This window comes from Anas platyrhynchos, chromosome 6 (genome assembly GCF_047663525.1).
Source record: "Anas platyrhynchos isolate ZD024472 breed Pekin duck chromosome 6, IASCAAS_PekinDuck_T2T, whole genome shotgun sequence".
NCBI lineage: Eukaryota > Metazoa > Chordata > Aves > Anseriformes > Anatidae > Anas > Anas platyrhynchos.
The window spans coordinates 23,577,094-23,597,025 of record NC_092592.1 but is presented as its reverse complement, the minus strand read 5'-3'; the positions used below and the strand labels follow the sequence as shown (position 1 = coordinate 23,597,025).

The following is a 19,932-nucleotide window of genomic DNA, read 5'->3' as shown; positions in this document are numbered from 1 at the left end:
AAGAAAAAAAAAAAAAGCTGACCTTTCCCGAATCCTTTAGGACAGACTGTTTCAGTTCTGCTATTTCTTTATCTTTTTGTATGGTCTTAGAAGCCAAAGTCTTGAGCTGTACTTCCAAAGCTTCTACTAATTTATCTCTCTCTTCACGCCACTTACTAAGATCGCTGTCCTTCTCCACCAGCTGTGCAGCAAGTCTTTCCTAAATGGAGAAAAGATTAAGCAGCAAGTCTTTCCTAAATGGAGAAAAGATTAAAAACGAACACTACTACTACACACTATCCGAACTGTTCTGACAGTTTGGCTTCATATAGTTAGTGCTATTTTATGGCCTTAGCAAACTTGAGAGCGCTTTTACATCTTAAAAAGGACATGCAGAACTAGAAATATATTGTATACAAATACACAAAAGCAAACCATGCTTCAATTTTCAGTCTATTTCTCCTTGTGAAGAAAGATTTTTTTCCCAAAGAACCTCAACCTCTGTTTGTTAAAGTGATTATTAACAAGCATCAGGAAAAGTAACAGAGTAATAGTAATACTAAGCTCCTAACGTTTTTTCTGTGCTGGTTGCAGGTCCACAAAATCAATGCTAACTACTTCTAGATAATAAATATAGTTCTGTAGACTGTACAGATTCATACAGTTTCATGTGCTTAAGAAGTTGCAGACATGACAACAGGCTTGTGAGCATGCAAAGTAGTTATATTTTCATAAATTATCAGTCACTGTTTTGAAAGCTATATGGGAGCAAAACACTGGCATTTTGACCAAGTGTTTTTACTTTTTATCTGGAGAGAAGCTTTTTTCTTGCCACCTTCTGATTATTCTTTCTTCATCCTTCTAAGGCCTTATAGGCTTCTATTTTTATAGAAGATTTATAGGAGACCCAAGAAACAAATTGTTATTCGAAATATGTTTCCTTAGCTTCGTTAAACAGCAATTCATTTTCAGTTGTAGATCCCGTATTGATGGCTTACACTATATACTATGCTTTTTTTTTCTTTTTTTTTTTTTTTATTTTTTTATTCTTTGACCCTCCTTCCCTTTTCCATATGGAGAACATCTCATCTGGGCTTTGTGTCATGTAAGAAAGTGAGTGGACTTTGACAAACGTAACCTACTCTCAAATGCTGATACTGCTAGTACTTGACATGAAATTTGTTCTGCACTACAGACTTACACTAAAGGACTCTGCCAAGACCTCATCACTTACAATTTCGGCTTGCTGCTTTATATGACGCTCTCTGTCCTCAGCAAATTTTTTCATTTCTCTGTTGCGATGGCTCTCAGCTTCTTTTACTTGATCTATGAGTCCTTTTTTTTCTTCCATCCACTTTTTTCTGTCAGTTTGATACTTCGCCTCATTTTCCTATTTTTAAAAGAGATTTGAAATGAAGTCATAAGAAATCAAGCAAAACCAAAGTCTTAAAAGCCAGATTACCATTAAATAGACTTGTTTCAGAAAGATAAATACTAACAGTTTTACTCCAGCATATTCTCAAATGCTGGTATTAGATATTCATCACTTCTTTTCTATTGGAAAAGACATTATCAATTTTCAGCATTTCTTATTCAGAAAGAAGCGACTTCATAAAACATTTCTTTAAAAATGCTCCGAGTAAATCATGAGCACTATAAAAGTTACACCAAAAGTAGTACTAAGGAGACCCTTCTAACTTACAAGCATCTAATCTTTTATGCCACCTTACAGGAAACATTAGAAAACTTGCTTCTAATTTAAGACTGAAAGGCAAAGAATGCAGTACAATTTAAATGGTAGGAGTAGATGAGTACCTAAGAACGGCCAATCCACAGCAACCTTGCCTTTTTTTTTTTTTTTTTTAAATCACAATCAAATCTGTTATCCTTCTCTTATGTAAGGCAGACAGCGCCTGAGAAACTGCTTGGAAAAAAGTCTACGTAATCTAAATAGCTTATTTAGTTAACCAAATCAATTGACAGGAAACGCGTTTGACAAAACTATCATCTGAAGTTTATGATTTGCTTCGAGTTCGTATTTCCTTCTTGCATATGATGTACAAATCGACTAAGTACTTGGTTTATATTGTGTAGATCTAGTATAAAATGGAGCAATGAGTGTTCAACTTTCCCTTCTGTTTGAAGGATAGCATTTGTTTTATGCATTAGAAACAAATAATTTTTCAGGAGGAAAGAAAAAAGTGCAGAACCATTGCACTAATGGAATAAATGCAATCTGTTGTATAATCACTTCGGAAATTCCAGTGAGAGTCTATTTCTTTTTATCAATGAAGGAAGTCAGATTGGTTAAGACAAACATTCAGGGGAAGGCAGCAACAGAAGCACTGTCCATTGTAGCATAATGTAGGGAAAGTTGTACTCCTTATCATATGATTATGAAAAAAAACCTAGTCTCCTAGAAGGTACTGCTTTAAAATTAAGTATGAATTAAGTCACCCTATTCTACCTTCAGTTCTTTCTGCAGCTTTATTAATTCCTCATTTCCATTTATGTTTGTGTCATCATTTCTGGTCATCTTTGGCTGCCATTCAGTATTGCTCTGGTTATTCAGCTGCATATATTTCTGCTTCCACATTTCCAATTCTAGTTGGTACAGAAAATGAGGTTACATGGTGTGTAGTTTCAAATATGTATTTGACCACATTAACATTTACCTGCTAAAGTCACTTGGCTTTATCAGCTACTAACACAAAGGAATAACAGAAGCCTTCAACTATTAGAAATTTGTTATGTATTACAGAAAATTAATACCTAAATAACGGTCAACTGGAAAATAGAAGTGGCTACTGCAACATACATAAAAAAACAACGTTGCCTCCCTGCTTCCTTTCCCTGGAGAGATTACCTGAAACTAATCTGCTGTTTTCTTCTAGTTTGGCTTCAAGTACTTGTTCTTGTTCAATCTGAGTCTGCTCTTGTTCTTCTAATGTCATCCGCATATCTTCAATTATTTTTTCTTTTGCACTGAGTTCTGAAGGTTTGAAAACAAATTTACAGATGAACCCCCTACCAGTTCCCATGATTTTTTCTAAGAAAGCCTTCAATACAAAGTAGTTTCCCCCTATGATCAAAAGATCTATTAGAAATAGAGCATCTCTATTCAAATATTTATATACAAATACATAAAAAAGCTTAAGAAAGCCTTACTGAACAGAGTTAAATCTCTCATCTAAGTTTAAGATAAATAAGAATATTGACTGTATTATGAGAAAGCCATGATTCAGCTACTCTAAGTTCATCAAGCCTACAGAATCTATTGTTGTAGGATTTCATATTTCAGTGTTTGATTTTTGTTAAAGGTCATTTATTTTGGCAAATAAATACCAGATTAAAGAAAGTACAGCATATCTACACTTTCTCAAGGACTTGTTTCTTATTTTAATTCTGTTTCTCTGCTTTCAAATACACATGATAAGAGTGATACAACAAAAATTAATTGCTAACTAACATTTTAACATTCAGCTTAGGGTTTCTCAAATCATGTCTCACTATACGAATACGTAAAACTTATCAAGGTAGTTAATAGCATGACAACTCCTTACACTGACATTCCACACCCAAAAAACAGAAAAGTAATGGCTTTTTCTGACCTTTACGTGTATTCTCATACTGTCTGGAGACTTCTTCCAGCTTCTCATTACTCAGCTGCTCCTACATATCATTGAAAGCAAGTTAAAGAAGAGTGTTGAAAGAAAAACATACATACTAGAAATCAGTAGCAGCCTACAATGCTTTTCATTCTGAACTTGAATGAGTGGAACATTTAAGACAGTCTAGAATAAATATTTTTTTCTATAGAGTGTAAAGGAGCATTCAAGCTGATAAAAAAGGTTTAGAGAAAGACATCTCAACTAATAAAAAGTAGACATCACAAAATAGAATCAGGGTATTACATATGTATTTACTAAGCTGATTGCTGTATTTAAAAAAAATTACCAGTGCTCTGCAATAATCTTTTAAACACTTCCCATCTGTTATGTCTAGTTTCAGCTGGTTACTTTAGTTTTACCTCCAGTTCTGTAAGCTTTGTTACTTAGAGAACATGTCATTAACAGACTAGTTAAAAAATTAAGAGAAAAAAAATACCCTTTTAAATTGCTGGATAGCACGCTGTTTGATATCCAGTTCTTCACTCAACTGTTTTTTGATTTTTTCAAGTTCATTAACTTTGTTCCTCAGGGATTTCTCTTCGGAACGCATTGTGGACACCTACAATGGAGGTAGAATGCAGAGACAACAAACAAAGCTGACAATTAGTTACAAGCTTTTTTTATACAATCTAAGTTACTTAAATAACTAAATACTTTCATTAAAAAAAAATCAATTTATTGCAAGAATATGAACATCTTAACTAAATTTCAGGGTCTGGATGTGCATTATACTGTGCATTCTTTCTGACATGATTTTCCATCAGTTATTACAGTACGTTTGGCAGGAAAAACAAAATTCAAATGGCATAATCTAAACTCCAAATTTAGTTGTCTATTTGGAAAAACAACAGTTTTTTTGACATGATTTCACCACCCCTTACTCTTTGTCAAATAAAGAAGGATTAACCACCAAACTCTGAGCAGTAAAAGGTCAGCAAGCATAAGGCTACAAGAAAGACACTATTACATTTTTAAGCCTTCATTTTCAATCCCAAACTCTTCCAATCTTTTGGAAGAATCTTTCTTGCAGTAACTTATCAGGTTCTAAGAAACTATCACTTCATAACTATATACTAACAATTATTATTACTACAAGTTACGAATGCAAAAAATAACTGAAATTGAAAAGAAGCCTTGGAGTGCTTTCTTCTGGTATATACCACTTTTCCTCCCAGATATATTCATTTTCCACAAGTCTGAAGGTTGAGGCTTTAAAGTTAGCACAAATACCACTGTAAGACATAATACTTGTTATAGTAAGGTATCTCACCATAATCAAATCATCCTTTCTTTCCCCACAACCCTTTTTCAAGGTCACTAATAAAATTTACTTCTTCCTTCCCCCATTACCTATATTAAACCACATTTTGGCATCTCATCTTCTCTACAACTTCAACAAAAATATTAACAATTCACAGCTACTCTAGCTGTATAACAAAATAGCCTTAACATGAAACACTTAACCTTCAAAGTTGGAGATTTGAGAGAAACATATTTCAAATAAAACCAAGAATAATATTGCAGAAGAAACATCTTGACTACGACTACAAACCTCTTTTTGTACTTGCTGGATTTGTTTCTTAGCATCAGAAAATTTCTCTTTCAAATCTTCATAATCTTCCTCTTTCCTCTGCAAATCTTTTTTCAAACTCTGTACAAGGGCAGAACTATCCAAGAGATCTTTATTTAGCCTGGTGTTAGAAATAAAAAGACAGAAATAACATTATTACTCATCTGAAAGAAACAACATTCACAGGTTAAGCTAAGCTCTGACTGTTGGTTTCTATCAATAAATAGTATCTCAGATCTATCAAGATCAATAACAAACTATACGTTTACTTTCAGATTTCAGCTTTTCCTAAGGTGCTAAAGCAACAAACTACTCAAATTCAGTTCTCATGAATATACAGCATAAAACTATTATAAATCCCCAATTTATTCTGTTACCCTGCATGTTTCTGTTTTCCCCTTAATTTCAAGGTAGTAAGATTATCTTGTAGTAGTAGTTTAGTAAATGATATTGATAACATGCAGATGGGTTATGTTAAAGAAGATCAGCGTTCATAGAAGGTAGTTTTAACTCAGACTCAGTCTCAAAGGGCTATGAGTTATCTCACTATTTACTTACAGTTCTATGGACTGCGTTCTCTCGTTTTCATATTTCTCCTTTTCCCAAAGAGAGTGTTTCATCTTCTCCAAGCTGTTTGTCAACTGCACAACTTCTTCGTTCAAATTTGCTTCTTGACTATATAACTCTTTGATTTTTTGGTCTGAATTAGCACATTTTTCTTGCAGAGCTACTGTATTAGCTTCTAAATTTAAAATAATAGATTCCTTTTGTTTAAGTATTTCTTCTAACTTTGTCATGCTGTCTTCTTTTTTTTGAAAAGCTTCTAAGAGGCATTCAAGTTCTCTTATTTTTACCTTGTAACTTGTAACTTCCTCCTCAAATTGTGTAATTACTCTATGATCTTCTGCAGCCCGTTTTTCAAAATCTTGAGTTTTCTTTTGGATTTGCTCTTTTAACTGATCCATAAGAGCCTTTTCCTTTATGGACTGACTATCTTGTTTTGTCATCTCACTTAGTTTTACTTTTAGTTGATTATTACAGTTTTCACTGTCCTCGAGTCCCTTCTTTAAGTTTTCAACTTCTTGAACTAGTTCTTTGATCTGCTGACTTTTCTGCGAGGAAGCCTTAATAATACTTTTGCATTCTTCCCAAATGCTTTCAACACTGTAGTGAAAGGAGCTCTCCCATCTTGGATCTGCTATAGAAGTCGTTTGGGACTGCATATACATAGAATTAATTTGAGATGTCTCCGATTCCTCTTTTTCATAATCTAAGGAATCCTTTAGATCAACTAAATCCATAGCATGAGACTCTAAGTGAGATTTACATAGCTTATCTACTTTGGACTGCATTGTTTTTATTTGTGACACTTTATCAGTTATATTTTGTTTGGCATCTTCTACTTCCTTTTTTAGTTGAAGAATCTTTTCTTCTTTCTCCTTATTTATAGTCTTCTGTTTATCCAATTCAGAAACAATTTGCTGATAGTCAGTTCGATACTGCTGAAGCTCTTCACTCAAGCCAGTTGCCCTTTCTTCAGAGTGGGAGAGCTGAAGTTGCAAGTTTGTTACCTGCTCACTGAACTCTTCTTTTTCATTTTCTTCTCTTCTGCGTTGTTGTTCAAGTGCAGCTATCTGACTCTCCAAGGTTTCAACTCTTTCCTTCAGTGCAAGCGTTTCCATATGTTTGTCATAACTATTTTGGTTCACGTGCTCAGTTCTTTCTCGCTCTATCGAGAGATCTTCCCAACTGTCTTTCACAACTCCTAAAAATGAATACAGCTCAGGTTGATTAAAATCATTAAGTTATTAGCAATACCAAGTAGCAATTATGATGTGAAAAATGGTCACAATATGGAAAACATACCCTCACGTCAGATGGCCTTTTGAAGTCTCAAAGTAATTAAAGCCCTCTGAATAGCTTAGCATGAAATAGGTGCCTTGGACTTCTAAGTACTTTGCACCAAAAGGCCCTCAGCCTGAAAAAATTCTCTGCCTTAGCTCTGTTCAAACCTTCTACTCTAACACTAGTAGAGAACCTACCTAGTTTATAAAAATGTTCCAATATTATGAGCTAGATAATTTAGTTCTATCTAGTTTCCACATTCACTGGTTCAACAATCCCTTCAATACAGCTAATCACCCAAACTATGTTTAGAAGAGCAAACGCATGATACGCTTTTTGAGAAGTTTCATTCATACTCAACGTCCCCTTACTTTAAAAAGGAAGCTGAAATCCCACACAAGTTTATCACTGTGTTCCTATCCTTCCCCTCCTCTTTTTTCAATTGGACTCTAAAAAAAATGTAAGAATCACCACTTCTGCCTACACCTACAGCATCGCATGCAAAGTTCTCTCACAAAGAGATACAAATTTCCAAACTCAAATTGCATAAATATTTTATTAGCTTGAGACTGCTTTTTCCATAAGTAATGAGCAATTAACTAAAAATCACATGCATTTTCTCTCTATCAAAAGGGACTCCAGCTGCATTTCATGAGTGCTTGAGAATCCAGCCGCCTGTTCAGTAACCTGCATGCCATGTTTTAGTACAAAAAAGCCTGACCATCTCTAAGGTTGAGGTTATGACAATTATGTATTCTAGGGAGATACTGTTTCTTGCAAGTACTGCACCTACCACAGGGTGGAATTGGGTGGCCATATCACATAGCATCACATGCACTGCATGGAAGCAGCCTCTGAACTGATCCAACAACTCCTACAGACAGCCCGCAACCAATTTAATAAAAACAGTCATCGAATTCTACCAAACACTTTCTTCCTGCTGATCTCTTCTAATTAGACCTACCAAAAGCTCCTGCTAGATCAAACACAATGATAGCAGTACTTTAGCTTGTAAAGCCATGCTTTTAAGTTCTAGAAGACTAAAAGTTTTGGGTTAGGAGATAGTTTTCCTCTGAAAGGCCAATTGTGTAGGCAGGCCCAAGAAAATGTATCAAACTAAACACTACATATTCTTCATACTAGACAGTTTTACATACTTCATTGAAGGGGAAAGGAGCTGAGGTACTAGAAGGTACTTTGTTATCTCAGGCATCAAGAGAGAAATTGAAGAGCTTATAGCCCAACACCTACAGTAAGAAGAAGATAGCCATTCACAAGAGGAATTAGAAGCAATTGCAATGCTTTGTGCTGAAAACCATAATTATGCTTATAAAGCAAGATAAATATTACTGCAAGAAGATAGCGTGCCATTCAGTCCAGAATCTTCTAATTCAGGAAGTACTAAAAGCACCGTCCCAAAACATGGAAGGCAAGACCTAAAGGCCAAAGAAATGTACAAAAACTTCAAGCCAAGATAACACATCATCTCTTAAAACAAATTTAGCTCATGCCACTAGTATGGCAAAATCCTATGAAACAGCCAACACAATATATTTGTGCTCTTTTTTCTATTGTGCCAAGTATACTTAACAAGAATGGTAAATTTTTTTAACACGTATTTTTAACCATTATGGAACGTCTCACAGCTCAGTTTTGAAGTCAGACACTTAAACACCTAAAAATAAGAGGAACACCTAAAATGACTGAATAGCCTGTATTTCTCAACAGAAAAATCTCAATGCTGGAACTGTCAGTTCTCAAAATAAATTTCTATTTTTTGTTGTTGTTTTGAGAGCGTTTTAGTTGTTATAACAAATCTACTACTATCTAGTGTATTAAAGAGTCTACACCAGCTTCATCAACTGCCCCCACCTCCTCCTGTAACACTGATGTACATGGTACCTTCAAGTGGTACCATTAGGATCCAGTATTCACTCCAAACAAAGATGGTAGAGACAGAGATGTTTGGTGTACCTTGGTGTACCAAGCCATCTTCTGACAGAGACAGAACTTTCTTTCAGTGAGACTTCAGATATTTGACAAGTGTTCAATTAAGTTGTAAAAGCAGCAGAAATGCTCTACTGGGTCACACATACCATTTGCCCACTAGTATTTTACCTCCCTTGGCTACTGTTGGCAAACCTAGTCTCTTCCTCCAGACCTTTCCTTGCACAAAACAGTTGTGAATGTTGTTCCAATACTAAACACACCTCTGCTTAACACTTTATGAACCTGTTGGCTGTTAGTTTGTATAATCACTCCTAGAACCTGTTGAGAATTACTTGCTTCCCCTACTTCCTAGGGCAGCATCCTCATCCAAACAAGGCCTAGATTTCCTTCCTCAAACTTACTTTGCAAGAGGAAGGCAAGAAAGAAAGAGGCAAGAAAGAAAGGGTCGAAGGGAAGTGTCAAAGGGATGTTTGATTCCCTTTTTGCATATGGCTTCCATAGTTCTAGGAAACTGAAGCCCAGCTGTGTCCAGAAGTTAAATGTGAAATGGTACCTGTAAGCTCTGCCTGCACAAATCAGGCCCACATAGCTCTATCTTGATGATTAAACAGACTTTAATGACGCTGATAGAAATAAGAAGTGGTACCCTGGCAAACTTGAAAATAAAGTAAAGAAAGCAAGATAACTGAAAGTGCAAACATAAGAGCTGTGCAACAGGCCAGCTATGGACTTAAATAGTTACTCCTATTCAGATGGAAATCTTTTCTTCTTTGCCAGAACTATCGTCTTGACCAGTGCTGGTGTGTTCACAGGACACACACACAGAATTAAACATTGTCTCACAGCACATATTGTATGACTGAGCAATTAATAAGTCATTGACAGCTTTGATGCTTGTCCTGAGAAATTCTGAAGCACTTGAGCAGGTGATGTTACTCTCCCGGAAGAAGAGCAGAAGTGGAAGTAAGGTTAATATGAGAACAATCCTGAAGATTAGAATTACTACTGAGTCTGGGAGTTTATCAGCAGATGAGGAAAAAGCAACAGAGGAAGCAGTCTAAAAAACTAACTTGTATTTTAAGCTTTTAAGAGTGAACAGTATAAGACCTTCTGCAAACAAGCATTGACATAACAGTTACTTCCATTTACATTTTAGCACAGATTTTCTCCTCATACCACAAAGTTTACGCTTTGCAACTTTTGGCTTCTGCTCTGGAATAGGAATCAAGTTTTTTTGAAAGACACCTTGTCCTGTGACGGTAGAAATTGTACCTTTCTTTGTAGGTGGCTCTTCTTCCACAGTAGGTTCATTTCCTAATGAACGCTTTCTTCCCGCTTCCAATACAGTTTCCTCAGATTCCTTTACCTGACTGCTTTCAGCTACTTTGTTAGAGCTCTCCTCTGCCATTTTTCTTTTAATGCTAGTTACAGTCTTGTCCTGGATTAAAATAAAGTCAGTTACATTGAAGTTTTTACAAAATGAGCACTTAAGTCTTAGTACATTTTGTAAATGTATTTGCATACAAAAAATATTTGGGTAAGATGTTCCTCTGAAAACCCCCATAGAAATCAATTACATATCTTAAAGCAAGAGCAAGTATGCCTTCAGATACCGAGAGCACAACGCTTTCAACAATATAGAAGGCAGAGCAAGAGCTTGGGAAACTGCAAAAATGTGAAGATTCACATACAATCAATGAGTTTACCACCCAAAAAAGAATTTCCTATGTACAGAGTTCATATAATTGCCAATTTGTTTGAAGGACAAATCATCAGTTCTTACGACACTGAAGTGATGAGCTTGTAGGTGTTGCTATAGTTTGGAGTTAAAATCAACTTCAAAGGCACAGATCATTTTATTCATGACAGACAATGCAGTTTGAAAGCCTGGTCAGTTCTGTTGTACATACTTTGGACCAGGTGTTTAACTGAGTTAAGATGAGTTAAAGTTTCTTACAAGATGACACAAACAGTAAGCCATGCTGGCACTGCCAAGGACTTATTACTCATCCTCAAGACTTCAAGAAAAATCTTCCTAATAGTGTTAAGGCTCGTGGCCGTGTTTTAAGTGTCATGCCACACAGTCTCATAGAAACATTGGATGGAGTTGGAACCTTGCTCTTGGAAAAAATAGTAATAATAGGTAGCAGTCATTGCGACTCTCACTCAGCTTTAATACTATAGAAAACCTCAATTGCAGTGAGGAAGAGATAGGGAATCAAAGGCTAAGCAAGGTCAAAGCCTTATTTTTTCAGGGGAAGAGAAACTGATTGAATGCTGACAAAGTAAACTCCATTTAAAGTGTTCTCAGAACTACTTAAGACTACTGAGCATCAGGTTCAAAAAAGCAAGACGTTTAACGTCTTGCTGAGGATACAGCTTTAGAAAACATCCTTGAAATAATCCTTCTGTCTAATCCTGATAAGGGATCCCACCCCATAAAAATTAGTAAAAACCAAAACAGCTTCAGGGGAAAAGTCAATAAAAAATACCAGAGGTCCAGCCTGTTCACTGCAAGACTGATCCTTGAATTTCTCTTCTTCATCAGGGTTTTCAGTATAACCATTTACAAATTCCTTGAAGATTTCCAGACGCCTTTCAGAATTTTCTTCGAGCCGTTCACATTCATGAAAAAGACACTCTCTGTAGTAGAAAAGAAAGTCAGCTAAAAGAGCTGCTAAGTTATTAGCACAGCTTCCCATAAACAAAGATGTTTCTCCTTTATTTGGGTACAACAGAATAATACACAGAATACTACTCTTACACTAAAAAAAGAAGTGTATTTCCCCCCACTCCCCAAGATTTGCTGGGGGAATGGAGTTGGGAGATGGCAGCAAACAGAGCAAGGAGGAATTACAACAGTTTGAAGTGTATCCTAGAAGCATTTTTTCTAAGTTTCTTGAGCCAGAATACTTGTCTGGAGTATCACTAAGGACTCCAGAGATACAGCCTCCCCCTTCCCATGGCCCCACCCCCCAAACTTTCATACAGTGTATTTTTCCTGAACTCATAGTACAAATAGAAACAGATATATTAACAGGTAAGAGTAACAGAGCAAGCCTAGCAGAAGAGTACAATCTATTATGGCCAAAGGTCAGATTTTAAGAAATAAGTGTATTCACTTATTTTTAAGCAATAGTTCTAAGTCAAATTAAAAGCTAACTTACATGAAATTTATTTCCCACTCAGCCATGTATTGGGAAAATTCTTGTGCCATTTCTTCACGAACTTTTAATTCCAGCACTAGCTTATTTTTCTTTTCAGTATTAAGTTTGTTCTTCAAGTCTTTTATAAGACTCAGCAGTGCCTAGAATTACAATTAGCATTTTTCATAAAGTATTGGTTTCCCCAGAAGTGAGATTTTTCCCCATTCCTCGAACACTTAAACACCACTTCACTATGTCTGAAAAAAAAAAGTTCTTTCAATTCTTTTATTAACTTCTTCATAAACAAGAGCATTCACAATTAGATTGAAGAATAAAGTGCTGTGCTAGTAACGAACAGATAAATTTGCACAGAAATGGCATTTGTCAAGAACTTCAAGTCCTGCAAAATTAAGCTTTTTTAGCTCTTGTATTTCAAATACCCATTTTTGGTTGAGATAAATGAAGCCTCCACAAAACAGACTCTGATCTGTTCCCTACTCCCTCTTTTATCTGGAAGTAACTTTCTGAAGAAGCACTGTCCCAAAAGAGACTAAAATCTTAAAAGTAACTGTTAACAAAATGTAAGGGAAAGGTCTTCTCTGTTGATAGAACACAATCCTTGACACATACTGACCAGAGGTTACACAAAGCCAATAGAAGCAAACCTGCAGGTGTCATTGCTCAGTGTGTATTTCAACACATTTCATGCATCTTTCCTACAATAGATGAAAAATCTGAGTAATCCCGCTTTTAGTTCTTAACACTGGATTTATGGAAAAAGGTGATCAAAAGGAATACGAGAGAGGTGAAGGAAACCAGGAGAATACGTTTTTTCAAGACTCAGTGCTACACTAATTCCTGAAGTAGTCCTGATACGTACTGTATATTCTTCTTTTCCAATAAGGACTTGATTTTCATCATGTCTCTGCTCTTCTTCTTCTCTTTCCAAATTATGATGTTCCTCCATCTCATCATTATCATCTTCGATCCCATCTTCTACGCTCCGGTCCCATAGAATAGTAGCTCTTTTCCTCGGAATAGGAATTTTAGCATCACTTAGTAGTGATGATTCTCTTACCAATTTCTGGCCAAATGACTGATCATGGGGAAGAATAGATGTGTCCATAACTAAAACCTACTCAGAAAATAAAGAACAAAGCAATCAGTATTTCTTAAATCTCAGAAGCTTTGTGTCTTCCATTAAGGCTCCAGTACTGATCTGACAGTTTAGTCTTCTATCTTTTTCAAGGTTATATCATTGCATTTACTCTTAGCCATTCTGCTTAACCTCCACTTTCCTACCTTTCCAAAACCTTTCAGGCTTTGCTGTCGAACTTTTGTCAATACTTGAACAGTATTCAGAATTCGGATGTCAGTGGCATATGGGGCAGCTAACATGCTCTCCTGGATAGGACTATATTATGTGCAGAGAAACAAAGTTTACCCAATTTTAGGGAGTTTCTTCTAAATATAAGAAGCCTCTTCCATTCAGGCTAGACATTTTGCAGGAGTAGAGGATTTTCTTGGTAGAGGATGTTCCTGCCCTCACACTCCAAAGTAAAAGAATGTTCTAGTAGAGCTTCTTAGACACTTCACAAGAAAATAAAGCCTGACTAAAAGTAATTAGAAAATTTGATCACAACATGGGGACAGAAAATGCAGTAATTAAATTCCTATCTAGAATGGACAGAAAGATAGGAGACTGCAAGTCACTAGCAAAGCTTTTTTTTAAAAAAAAAAAATCTTTTAAGCATAATAGTCTGTGAATAGGCTGTCAGGCACAGCGTAATGGCACAAGTGGTAAAGCTCACAAGGGCATATCATGAGCAAAGTGAGTTCATTCAACTTCTGGAACAGAAAGATCATAGATGAGAAACTGTGGAAAAGAATTCCTGGAAAGTTACAACCGGATGTGACAATATATATTGTACAGTTGTTTAAAATACAAAAAGTTCAGTCTACTCTCATTTAGATCCCAATCTAGCCTATAAATAGCAGGTAGGCTTTTTTGTCTGCATATGGTTACCATTCTTTCTGATCTGGCTAGTGTTACATCAAAATTTGGAAAAACAATTCTACGACTACAAACCTCTTTTTGTACTTGCTGGATTTGTTTCTTAGCATCAGAAAATTTCTCTTTCAAATCTTCATAATCTTCCTCTTTCCTCTGCAAATCTTTTTTCAAACTCTGTACAAGGGCAGAACTATCCAAGGGATCTTTATTTAGCCTGGTGTTAGAAATAAAAAGACAGAAATAACATTATTACTCATCTGAAAGAAACAACATTCACAGGTTAAGCTAAGCTCTGACTGTTGGTTTCTATCAATAAATAGTATCTCAGATCTATCAAGATCAATAACAAACTATACGTTTACTTTCAGATTTCAGCTTTTCCTAAGGTGCTAAAGCAACAAACTACTCAAATTCAGTTCTCATGAATATACAGCATAAAACTATTATAAATCCCCAATTTATTCTGTTACCCTGCATGTTTCTGTTTTCCCCTTAATTTCAAGGTAGTAAGATTATCTTGTAGTAGTAGTTTAGTAAATGATATTGATAACATGCAGATGGGTTATGTTAAAGAAGATCAGCGTTCATAGAAGGTAGTTTTAACTCAGACTCAGTCTCAAAGGGCTATGAGTTATCTCACTATTTACTTACAGTTCTATGGACTGCGTTCTCTCGTTTTCATATTTCTCCTTTTCCCAAAGAGAGAGTTTCATCTTCTCCAAGCTGTTTGTCAACTGCACAACTTCTTCGTTCAAATTTGCTTCTTGACTATATAACTCTTTGATTTTTTGGTCTGAATTAGCACATTTTTCTTGCAGAGCTACTGTATTAGCTTCTAAATTTAAAATAATAGATTCCTTTTGTTTAAGTATTTCTTCTAACTTTGTCATGCTGTCTTCTTTTTTTTGAAAAGCTTCTAAGAGGCATTCAAGTTCTCTTATTTTTACCTTGTAACTTGTAACTTCCTCCTCAAATTGTGTAATTACTCTATGATCTTCTGCAGCCCGTTTTTCAAAATCTTGAGTTTTCTTTTGGATTTGCTCTTTTAACTGATCCATAAGAGCCTTTTCCTTTATGGACTGACTATCTTGTTTTGTCATCTCACTTAGTTTTACTTTTAGTTGATTATTACAGTTTTCACTGTCCTCGAGTCCCTTCTTTAAGTTTTCAACTTCTTGAACTAGTTCTTTGATCTGCTGACTTTTCTGCGAGGAAGCCTTAATAATACTTTTGCATTCTTCCCAAATGCTTTCAACACTGTAGTGAAAGGAGCTCTCCCATCTTGGATCTGCTATAGAAGTCGTTTGGGACTGCATATACATAGAATTAATTTGAGATGTCTCCGATTCCTCTTTTTCATAATCTAAGGAATCCTTTAGATCAACTAAATCCATAGCATGAGACTCTAAGTGAGATTTACATAGCTTATCTACTTTGGACTGCATTGTTTTTATTTGTGACACTTTATCAGTTATATTTTGTTTGGCATCTTCTACTTCCTTTTTTAGTTGAAGAATCTTTTCTTCTTTCTCCTTATTTATAGTCTTCTGTTTATCCAATTCAGAAACAATTTGCTGATAGTCAGTTCGATACTGCTGAAGCTCTTCACTCAAGCCAGTTGCCCTTTCTTCAGAGTGGGAGAGCTGAAGTTGCAAGTTTGTTACCTGCTCACTGAACTCTTCTTTTTCATTTTCTTCTCTTCTGCGTTGTTGTTCAAGTGCAGCTATCTGACTCTCCAAGGTTTCAACTCTTTCCTTCAGTGCAAGCGTTTCCATATGTTTGTCATAACTATTTTGGTTCACGTGCTCAGTTCTTTCTCGCTCTATCGAGAGATCTTCCCAACTGTCTTTCACAACTCCTAAAAATGAATACAGCTCAGGTTGATTAAAATCATTAAGTTATTAGCAATACCAAGTAGCAATTATGATGTGAAAAATGGTCACAATATGGAAAACATACCCTCACGTCAGATGGCCTTTTGAAGTCTCAAAGTAATTAAAGCCCTCTGAATAGCTTAGCATGAAATAGGTGCCTTGGACTTCTAAGTACTTTGCACCAAAAGGCCCTCAGCCTGAAAAAATTCTCTGCCTTAGCTCTGTTCAAACCTTCTACTCTAACACTAGTAGAGAACCTACCTAGTTTATAAAAATGTTCCAATATTATGAGCTAGATAATTTAGTTCTATCTAGTTTCCACATTCACTGGTTCAACAATCCCTTCAATACAGCTAATCACCCAAACTATGTTTAGAAGAGCAAACGCATGATACGCTTTTTGAGAAGTTTCATTCATACTCAACGTCCCCTTACTTTAAAAAGGAAGCTGAAATCCCACACAAGTTTATCACTGTGTTCCTATCCTTCCCCTCCTCTTTTTTCAATTGGACTCTAAAAAAAATGTAAGAATCACCACTTCTGCCTACACCTACAGCATCGCATGCAAAGTTCTCTCACAAAGAGATACAAATTTCCAAACTCAAATTGCATAAATATTTTATTAGCTTGAGACTGCTTTTTCCATAAGTAATGAGCAATTAACTAAAAATCACATGCATTTTCTCTCTATCAAAAGGGACTCCAGCTGCATTTCATGAGTGCTTGAGAATCCAGCCGCCTGTTCAGTAACCTGCATGCCATGTTTTAGTACAAAAAAGCCTGACCATCTCTAAGGTTGAGGTTATGACAATTATGTATTCTAGGGAGATACTGTTTCTTGCAAGTACTGCACCTACCACAGGGTGGAATTGGGTGGCCATATCACATAGCATCACATGCACTGCATGGAAGCAGCCTCTGAACTGATCCAACAACTCCTACAGACAGCCCGCAACCAATTTAATAAAAACAGTCATCGAATTCTACCAAACACTTTCTTCCTGCTGATCTCTTCTAATTAGACCTACCAAAAGCTCCTGCTAGATCAAACACAATGATAGCAGTACTTTAGCTTGTAAAGCCATGCTTTTAAGTTCTAGAAGACTAAAAGTTTTGGGTTAGGAGATAGTTTTCCTCTGAAAGGCCAATTGTGTAGGCAGGCCCAAGAAAATGTATCAAACTAAACACTACATATTCTTCATACTAGACAGTTTTACATACTTCATTGAAGGGGAAAGGAGCTGAGGTACTAGAAGGTACTTTGTTATCTCAGGCATCAAGAGAGAAATTGAAGAGCTTATAGCCCAACACCTACAGTAAGAAGAAGATAGCCATTCACAAGAGGAATTAGAAGCAATTGCAATGCTTTGTGCTGAAAACCATAATTATGCTTATAAAGCAAGATAAATATTACTGCAAGAAGATAGCGTGCCATTCAGTCCAGAATCTTCTAATTCAGGAAGTACTAAAAGCACCGTCCCAAAACATGGAAGGCAAGACCTAAAGGCCAAAGAAATGTACAAAAACTTCAAGCCAAGATAACACATCATCTCTTAAAACAAATTTAGCTCATGCCACTAGTATGGCAAAATCCTATGAAACAGCCAACACAATATATTTGTGCTCTTTTTTCTATTGTGCCAAGTATACTTAACAAGAATGGTAAATTTTTTTAACACGTATTTTTAACCATTATGGAACGTCTCACAGCTCAGTTTTGAAGTCAGACACTTAAACACCTAAAAATAAGAGGAACACCTAAAATGACTGAATAGCCTGTATTTCTCAACAGAAAAATCTCAATGCTGGAACTGTCAGTTCTCAAAATAAATTTCTATTTTTTGTTGTTGTTTTGAGAGCGTTTTAGTTGTTATAACAAATCTACTACTATCTAGTGTATTAAAGAGTCTACACCAGCTTCATCAACTGCCCCCACCTCCTCCTGTAACACTGATGTACATGGTACCTTCAAGTGGTACCATTAGGATCCAGTATTCACTCCAAACAAAGATGGTAGAGACAGAGATGTTTGGTGTACCTTGGTGTACCAAGCCATCTTCTGACAGAGACAGAACTTTCTTTCAGTGAGACTTCAGATATTTGACAAGTGTTCAATTAAGTTGTAAAAGCAGCAGAAATGCTCTACTGGGTCACACATACCATTTGCCCACTAGTATTTTACCTCCCTTGGCTACTGTTGGCAAACCTAGTCTCTTCCTCCAGACCTTTCCTTGCACAAAACAGTTGTGAATGTTGTTCCAATACTAAACACACCTCTGCTTAACACTTTATGAACCTGTTGGCTGTTAGTTTGTATAATCACTCCTAGAACCTGTTGAGAATTACTTGCTTCCCCTACTTCCTAGGGCAGCATCCTCATCCAAACAAGGCCTAGATTTCCTTCCTCAAACTTACTTTGCAAGAGGAAGGCAAGAAAGAAAGAGGCAAGAAAGAAAGGGTCGAAGGGAAGTGTCAAAGGGATGTTTGATTCCCTTTTTGCATATGGCTTCCATAGTTCTAGGAAACTGAAGCCCAGCTGTGTCCAGAAGTTAAATGTGAAATGGTACCTGTAAGCTCTGCCTGCACAAATCAGGCCCACATAGCTCTATCTTGATGATTAAACAGACTTTAATGACGCTGATAGAAATAAGAAGTGGTACCCTGGCAAACTTGAAAATAAAGTAAAGAAAGCAAGATAACTGAAAGTGCAAACATAAGAGCTGTGCAACAGGCCAGCTATGGACTTAAATAGTTACTCCTATTCAGATGGAAATCTTTTCTTCTTTGCCAGAACTATCGTCTTGACCAGTGCTGGTGTGTTCACAGGACACACACACAGAATTAAACATTGTCTCACAGCACATATTGTATGACTGAGCAATTAATAAGTCATTGACAGCTTTGATGCTTGTCCTGAGAAATTCTGAAGCACTTGAGCAGGTGATGTTACTCTCCCGGAAGAAGAGCAGAAGTGGAAGTAAGGTTAATATGAGAACAATCCTGAAGATTAGAATTACTACTGAGTCTGGGAGTTTATCAGCAGATGAGGAAAAAGCAACAGAGGAAGCAGTCTAAAAAACTAACTTGTATTTTAAGCTTTTAAGAGTGAACAGTATAAGACCTTCTGCAAACAAGCATTGACATAACAGTTACTTCCATTTACATTTTAGCACAGATTTTCTCCTCATACCACAAAGTTTACGCTTTGCAACTTTTGGCTTCTGCTCTGGAATAGGAATCAAGTTTTTTTGAAAGACACCTTGTCCTGTGACGGTAGAAATTGTACCTTTCTTTGTAGGTGGCTCTTCTTCCACAGTAGGTTCATTTCCTAATGAACGCTTTCTTCCCGCTTCCAATACAGTTTCCTCAGATTCCTTTACCTGACTGCTTTCAGCTACTTTGTTAGAGCTCTCCTCTGCCATTTTTCTTTTAATGCTAGTTACAGTCTTGTCCTGGATTAAAATAAAGTCAGTTACATTGAAGTTTTTACAAAATGAGCACTTAAGTCTTAGTACATTTTGTAAATGTATTTGCATACAAAAAATATTTGGGTAAGATGTTCCTCTGAAAACCCCCATAGAAATCAATTACATATCTTAAAGCAAGAGCAAGTATGCCTTCAGATACCGAGAGCACAACGCTTTCAACAATATAGAAGGCAGAGCAAGAGCTTGGGAAACTGCAAAAATGTGAAGATTCACATACAATCAATGAGTTTACCACCCAAAAAAGAATTTCCTATGTACAGAGTTCATATAATTGCCAATTTGTTTGAAGGACAAATCATCAGTTCTTACGACACTGAAGTGATGAGCTTGTAGGTGTTGCTATAGTTTGGAGTTAAAATCAACTTCAAAGGCACAGATCATTTTATTCATGACAG

The 19,932-nt window shown here is 36.1% G+C and overlaps 1 protein-coding gene across 4 annotated transcripts in view; it reads right to left on the bottom strand.

Annotated features, from left to right (window-relative positions):
* The window catches only part of LOC119715234 (kinesin-like protein KIF20B), a 41,640-nt gene that overhangs the window by 10,606 nt on the left and 11,102 nt on the right, over positions 1 to 19,932 (bottom strand). For all 4 annotated transcript variants that reach the window (XM_072039582.1, XM_072039583.1, XM_072039585.1 and 1 more), the window contains exons 13-27: positions 19,336 to 19,501; positions 14,827 to 16,033; positions 14,251 to 14,389; positions 13,042 to 13,296; positions 12,183 to 12,322; positions 11,508 to 11,658; positions 10,288 to 10,453; positions 5,779 to 6,985; positions 5,203 to 5,341; positions 4,087 to 4,209; positions 3,591 to 3,651; positions 2,846 to 2,971; positions 2,447 to 2,583; positions 1,214 to 1,369; positions 23 to 199 (exon numbers count right to left, since the gene is read on the bottom strand). In XM_072039582.1, the coding sequence (XP_071895683.1) occupies positions 23 to 199; positions 1,214 to 1,369; positions 2,447 to 2,583; positions 2,846 to 2,971; positions 3,591 to 3,651; positions 4,087 to 4,209; positions 5,203 to 5,341; positions 5,779 to 6,985; positions 10,288 to 10,453; positions 11,508 to 11,658; positions 12,183 to 12,322; positions 13,042 to 13,296; positions 14,251 to 14,389; positions 14,827 to 16,033; positions 19,336 to 19,501 (4,350 nt within the window). The remainder of the gene's footprint in view (positions 1 to 22; positions 200 to 1,213; positions 1,370 to 2,446; positions 2,584 to 2,845; positions 2,972 to 3,590; positions 3,652 to 4,086; positions 4,210 to 5,202; positions 5,342 to 5,778; positions 6,986 to 10,287; positions 10,454 to 11,507; positions 11,659 to 12,182; positions 12,323 to 13,041; positions 13,297 to 14,250; positions 14,390 to 14,826; positions 16,034 to 19,335; positions 19,502 to 19,932) is intronic.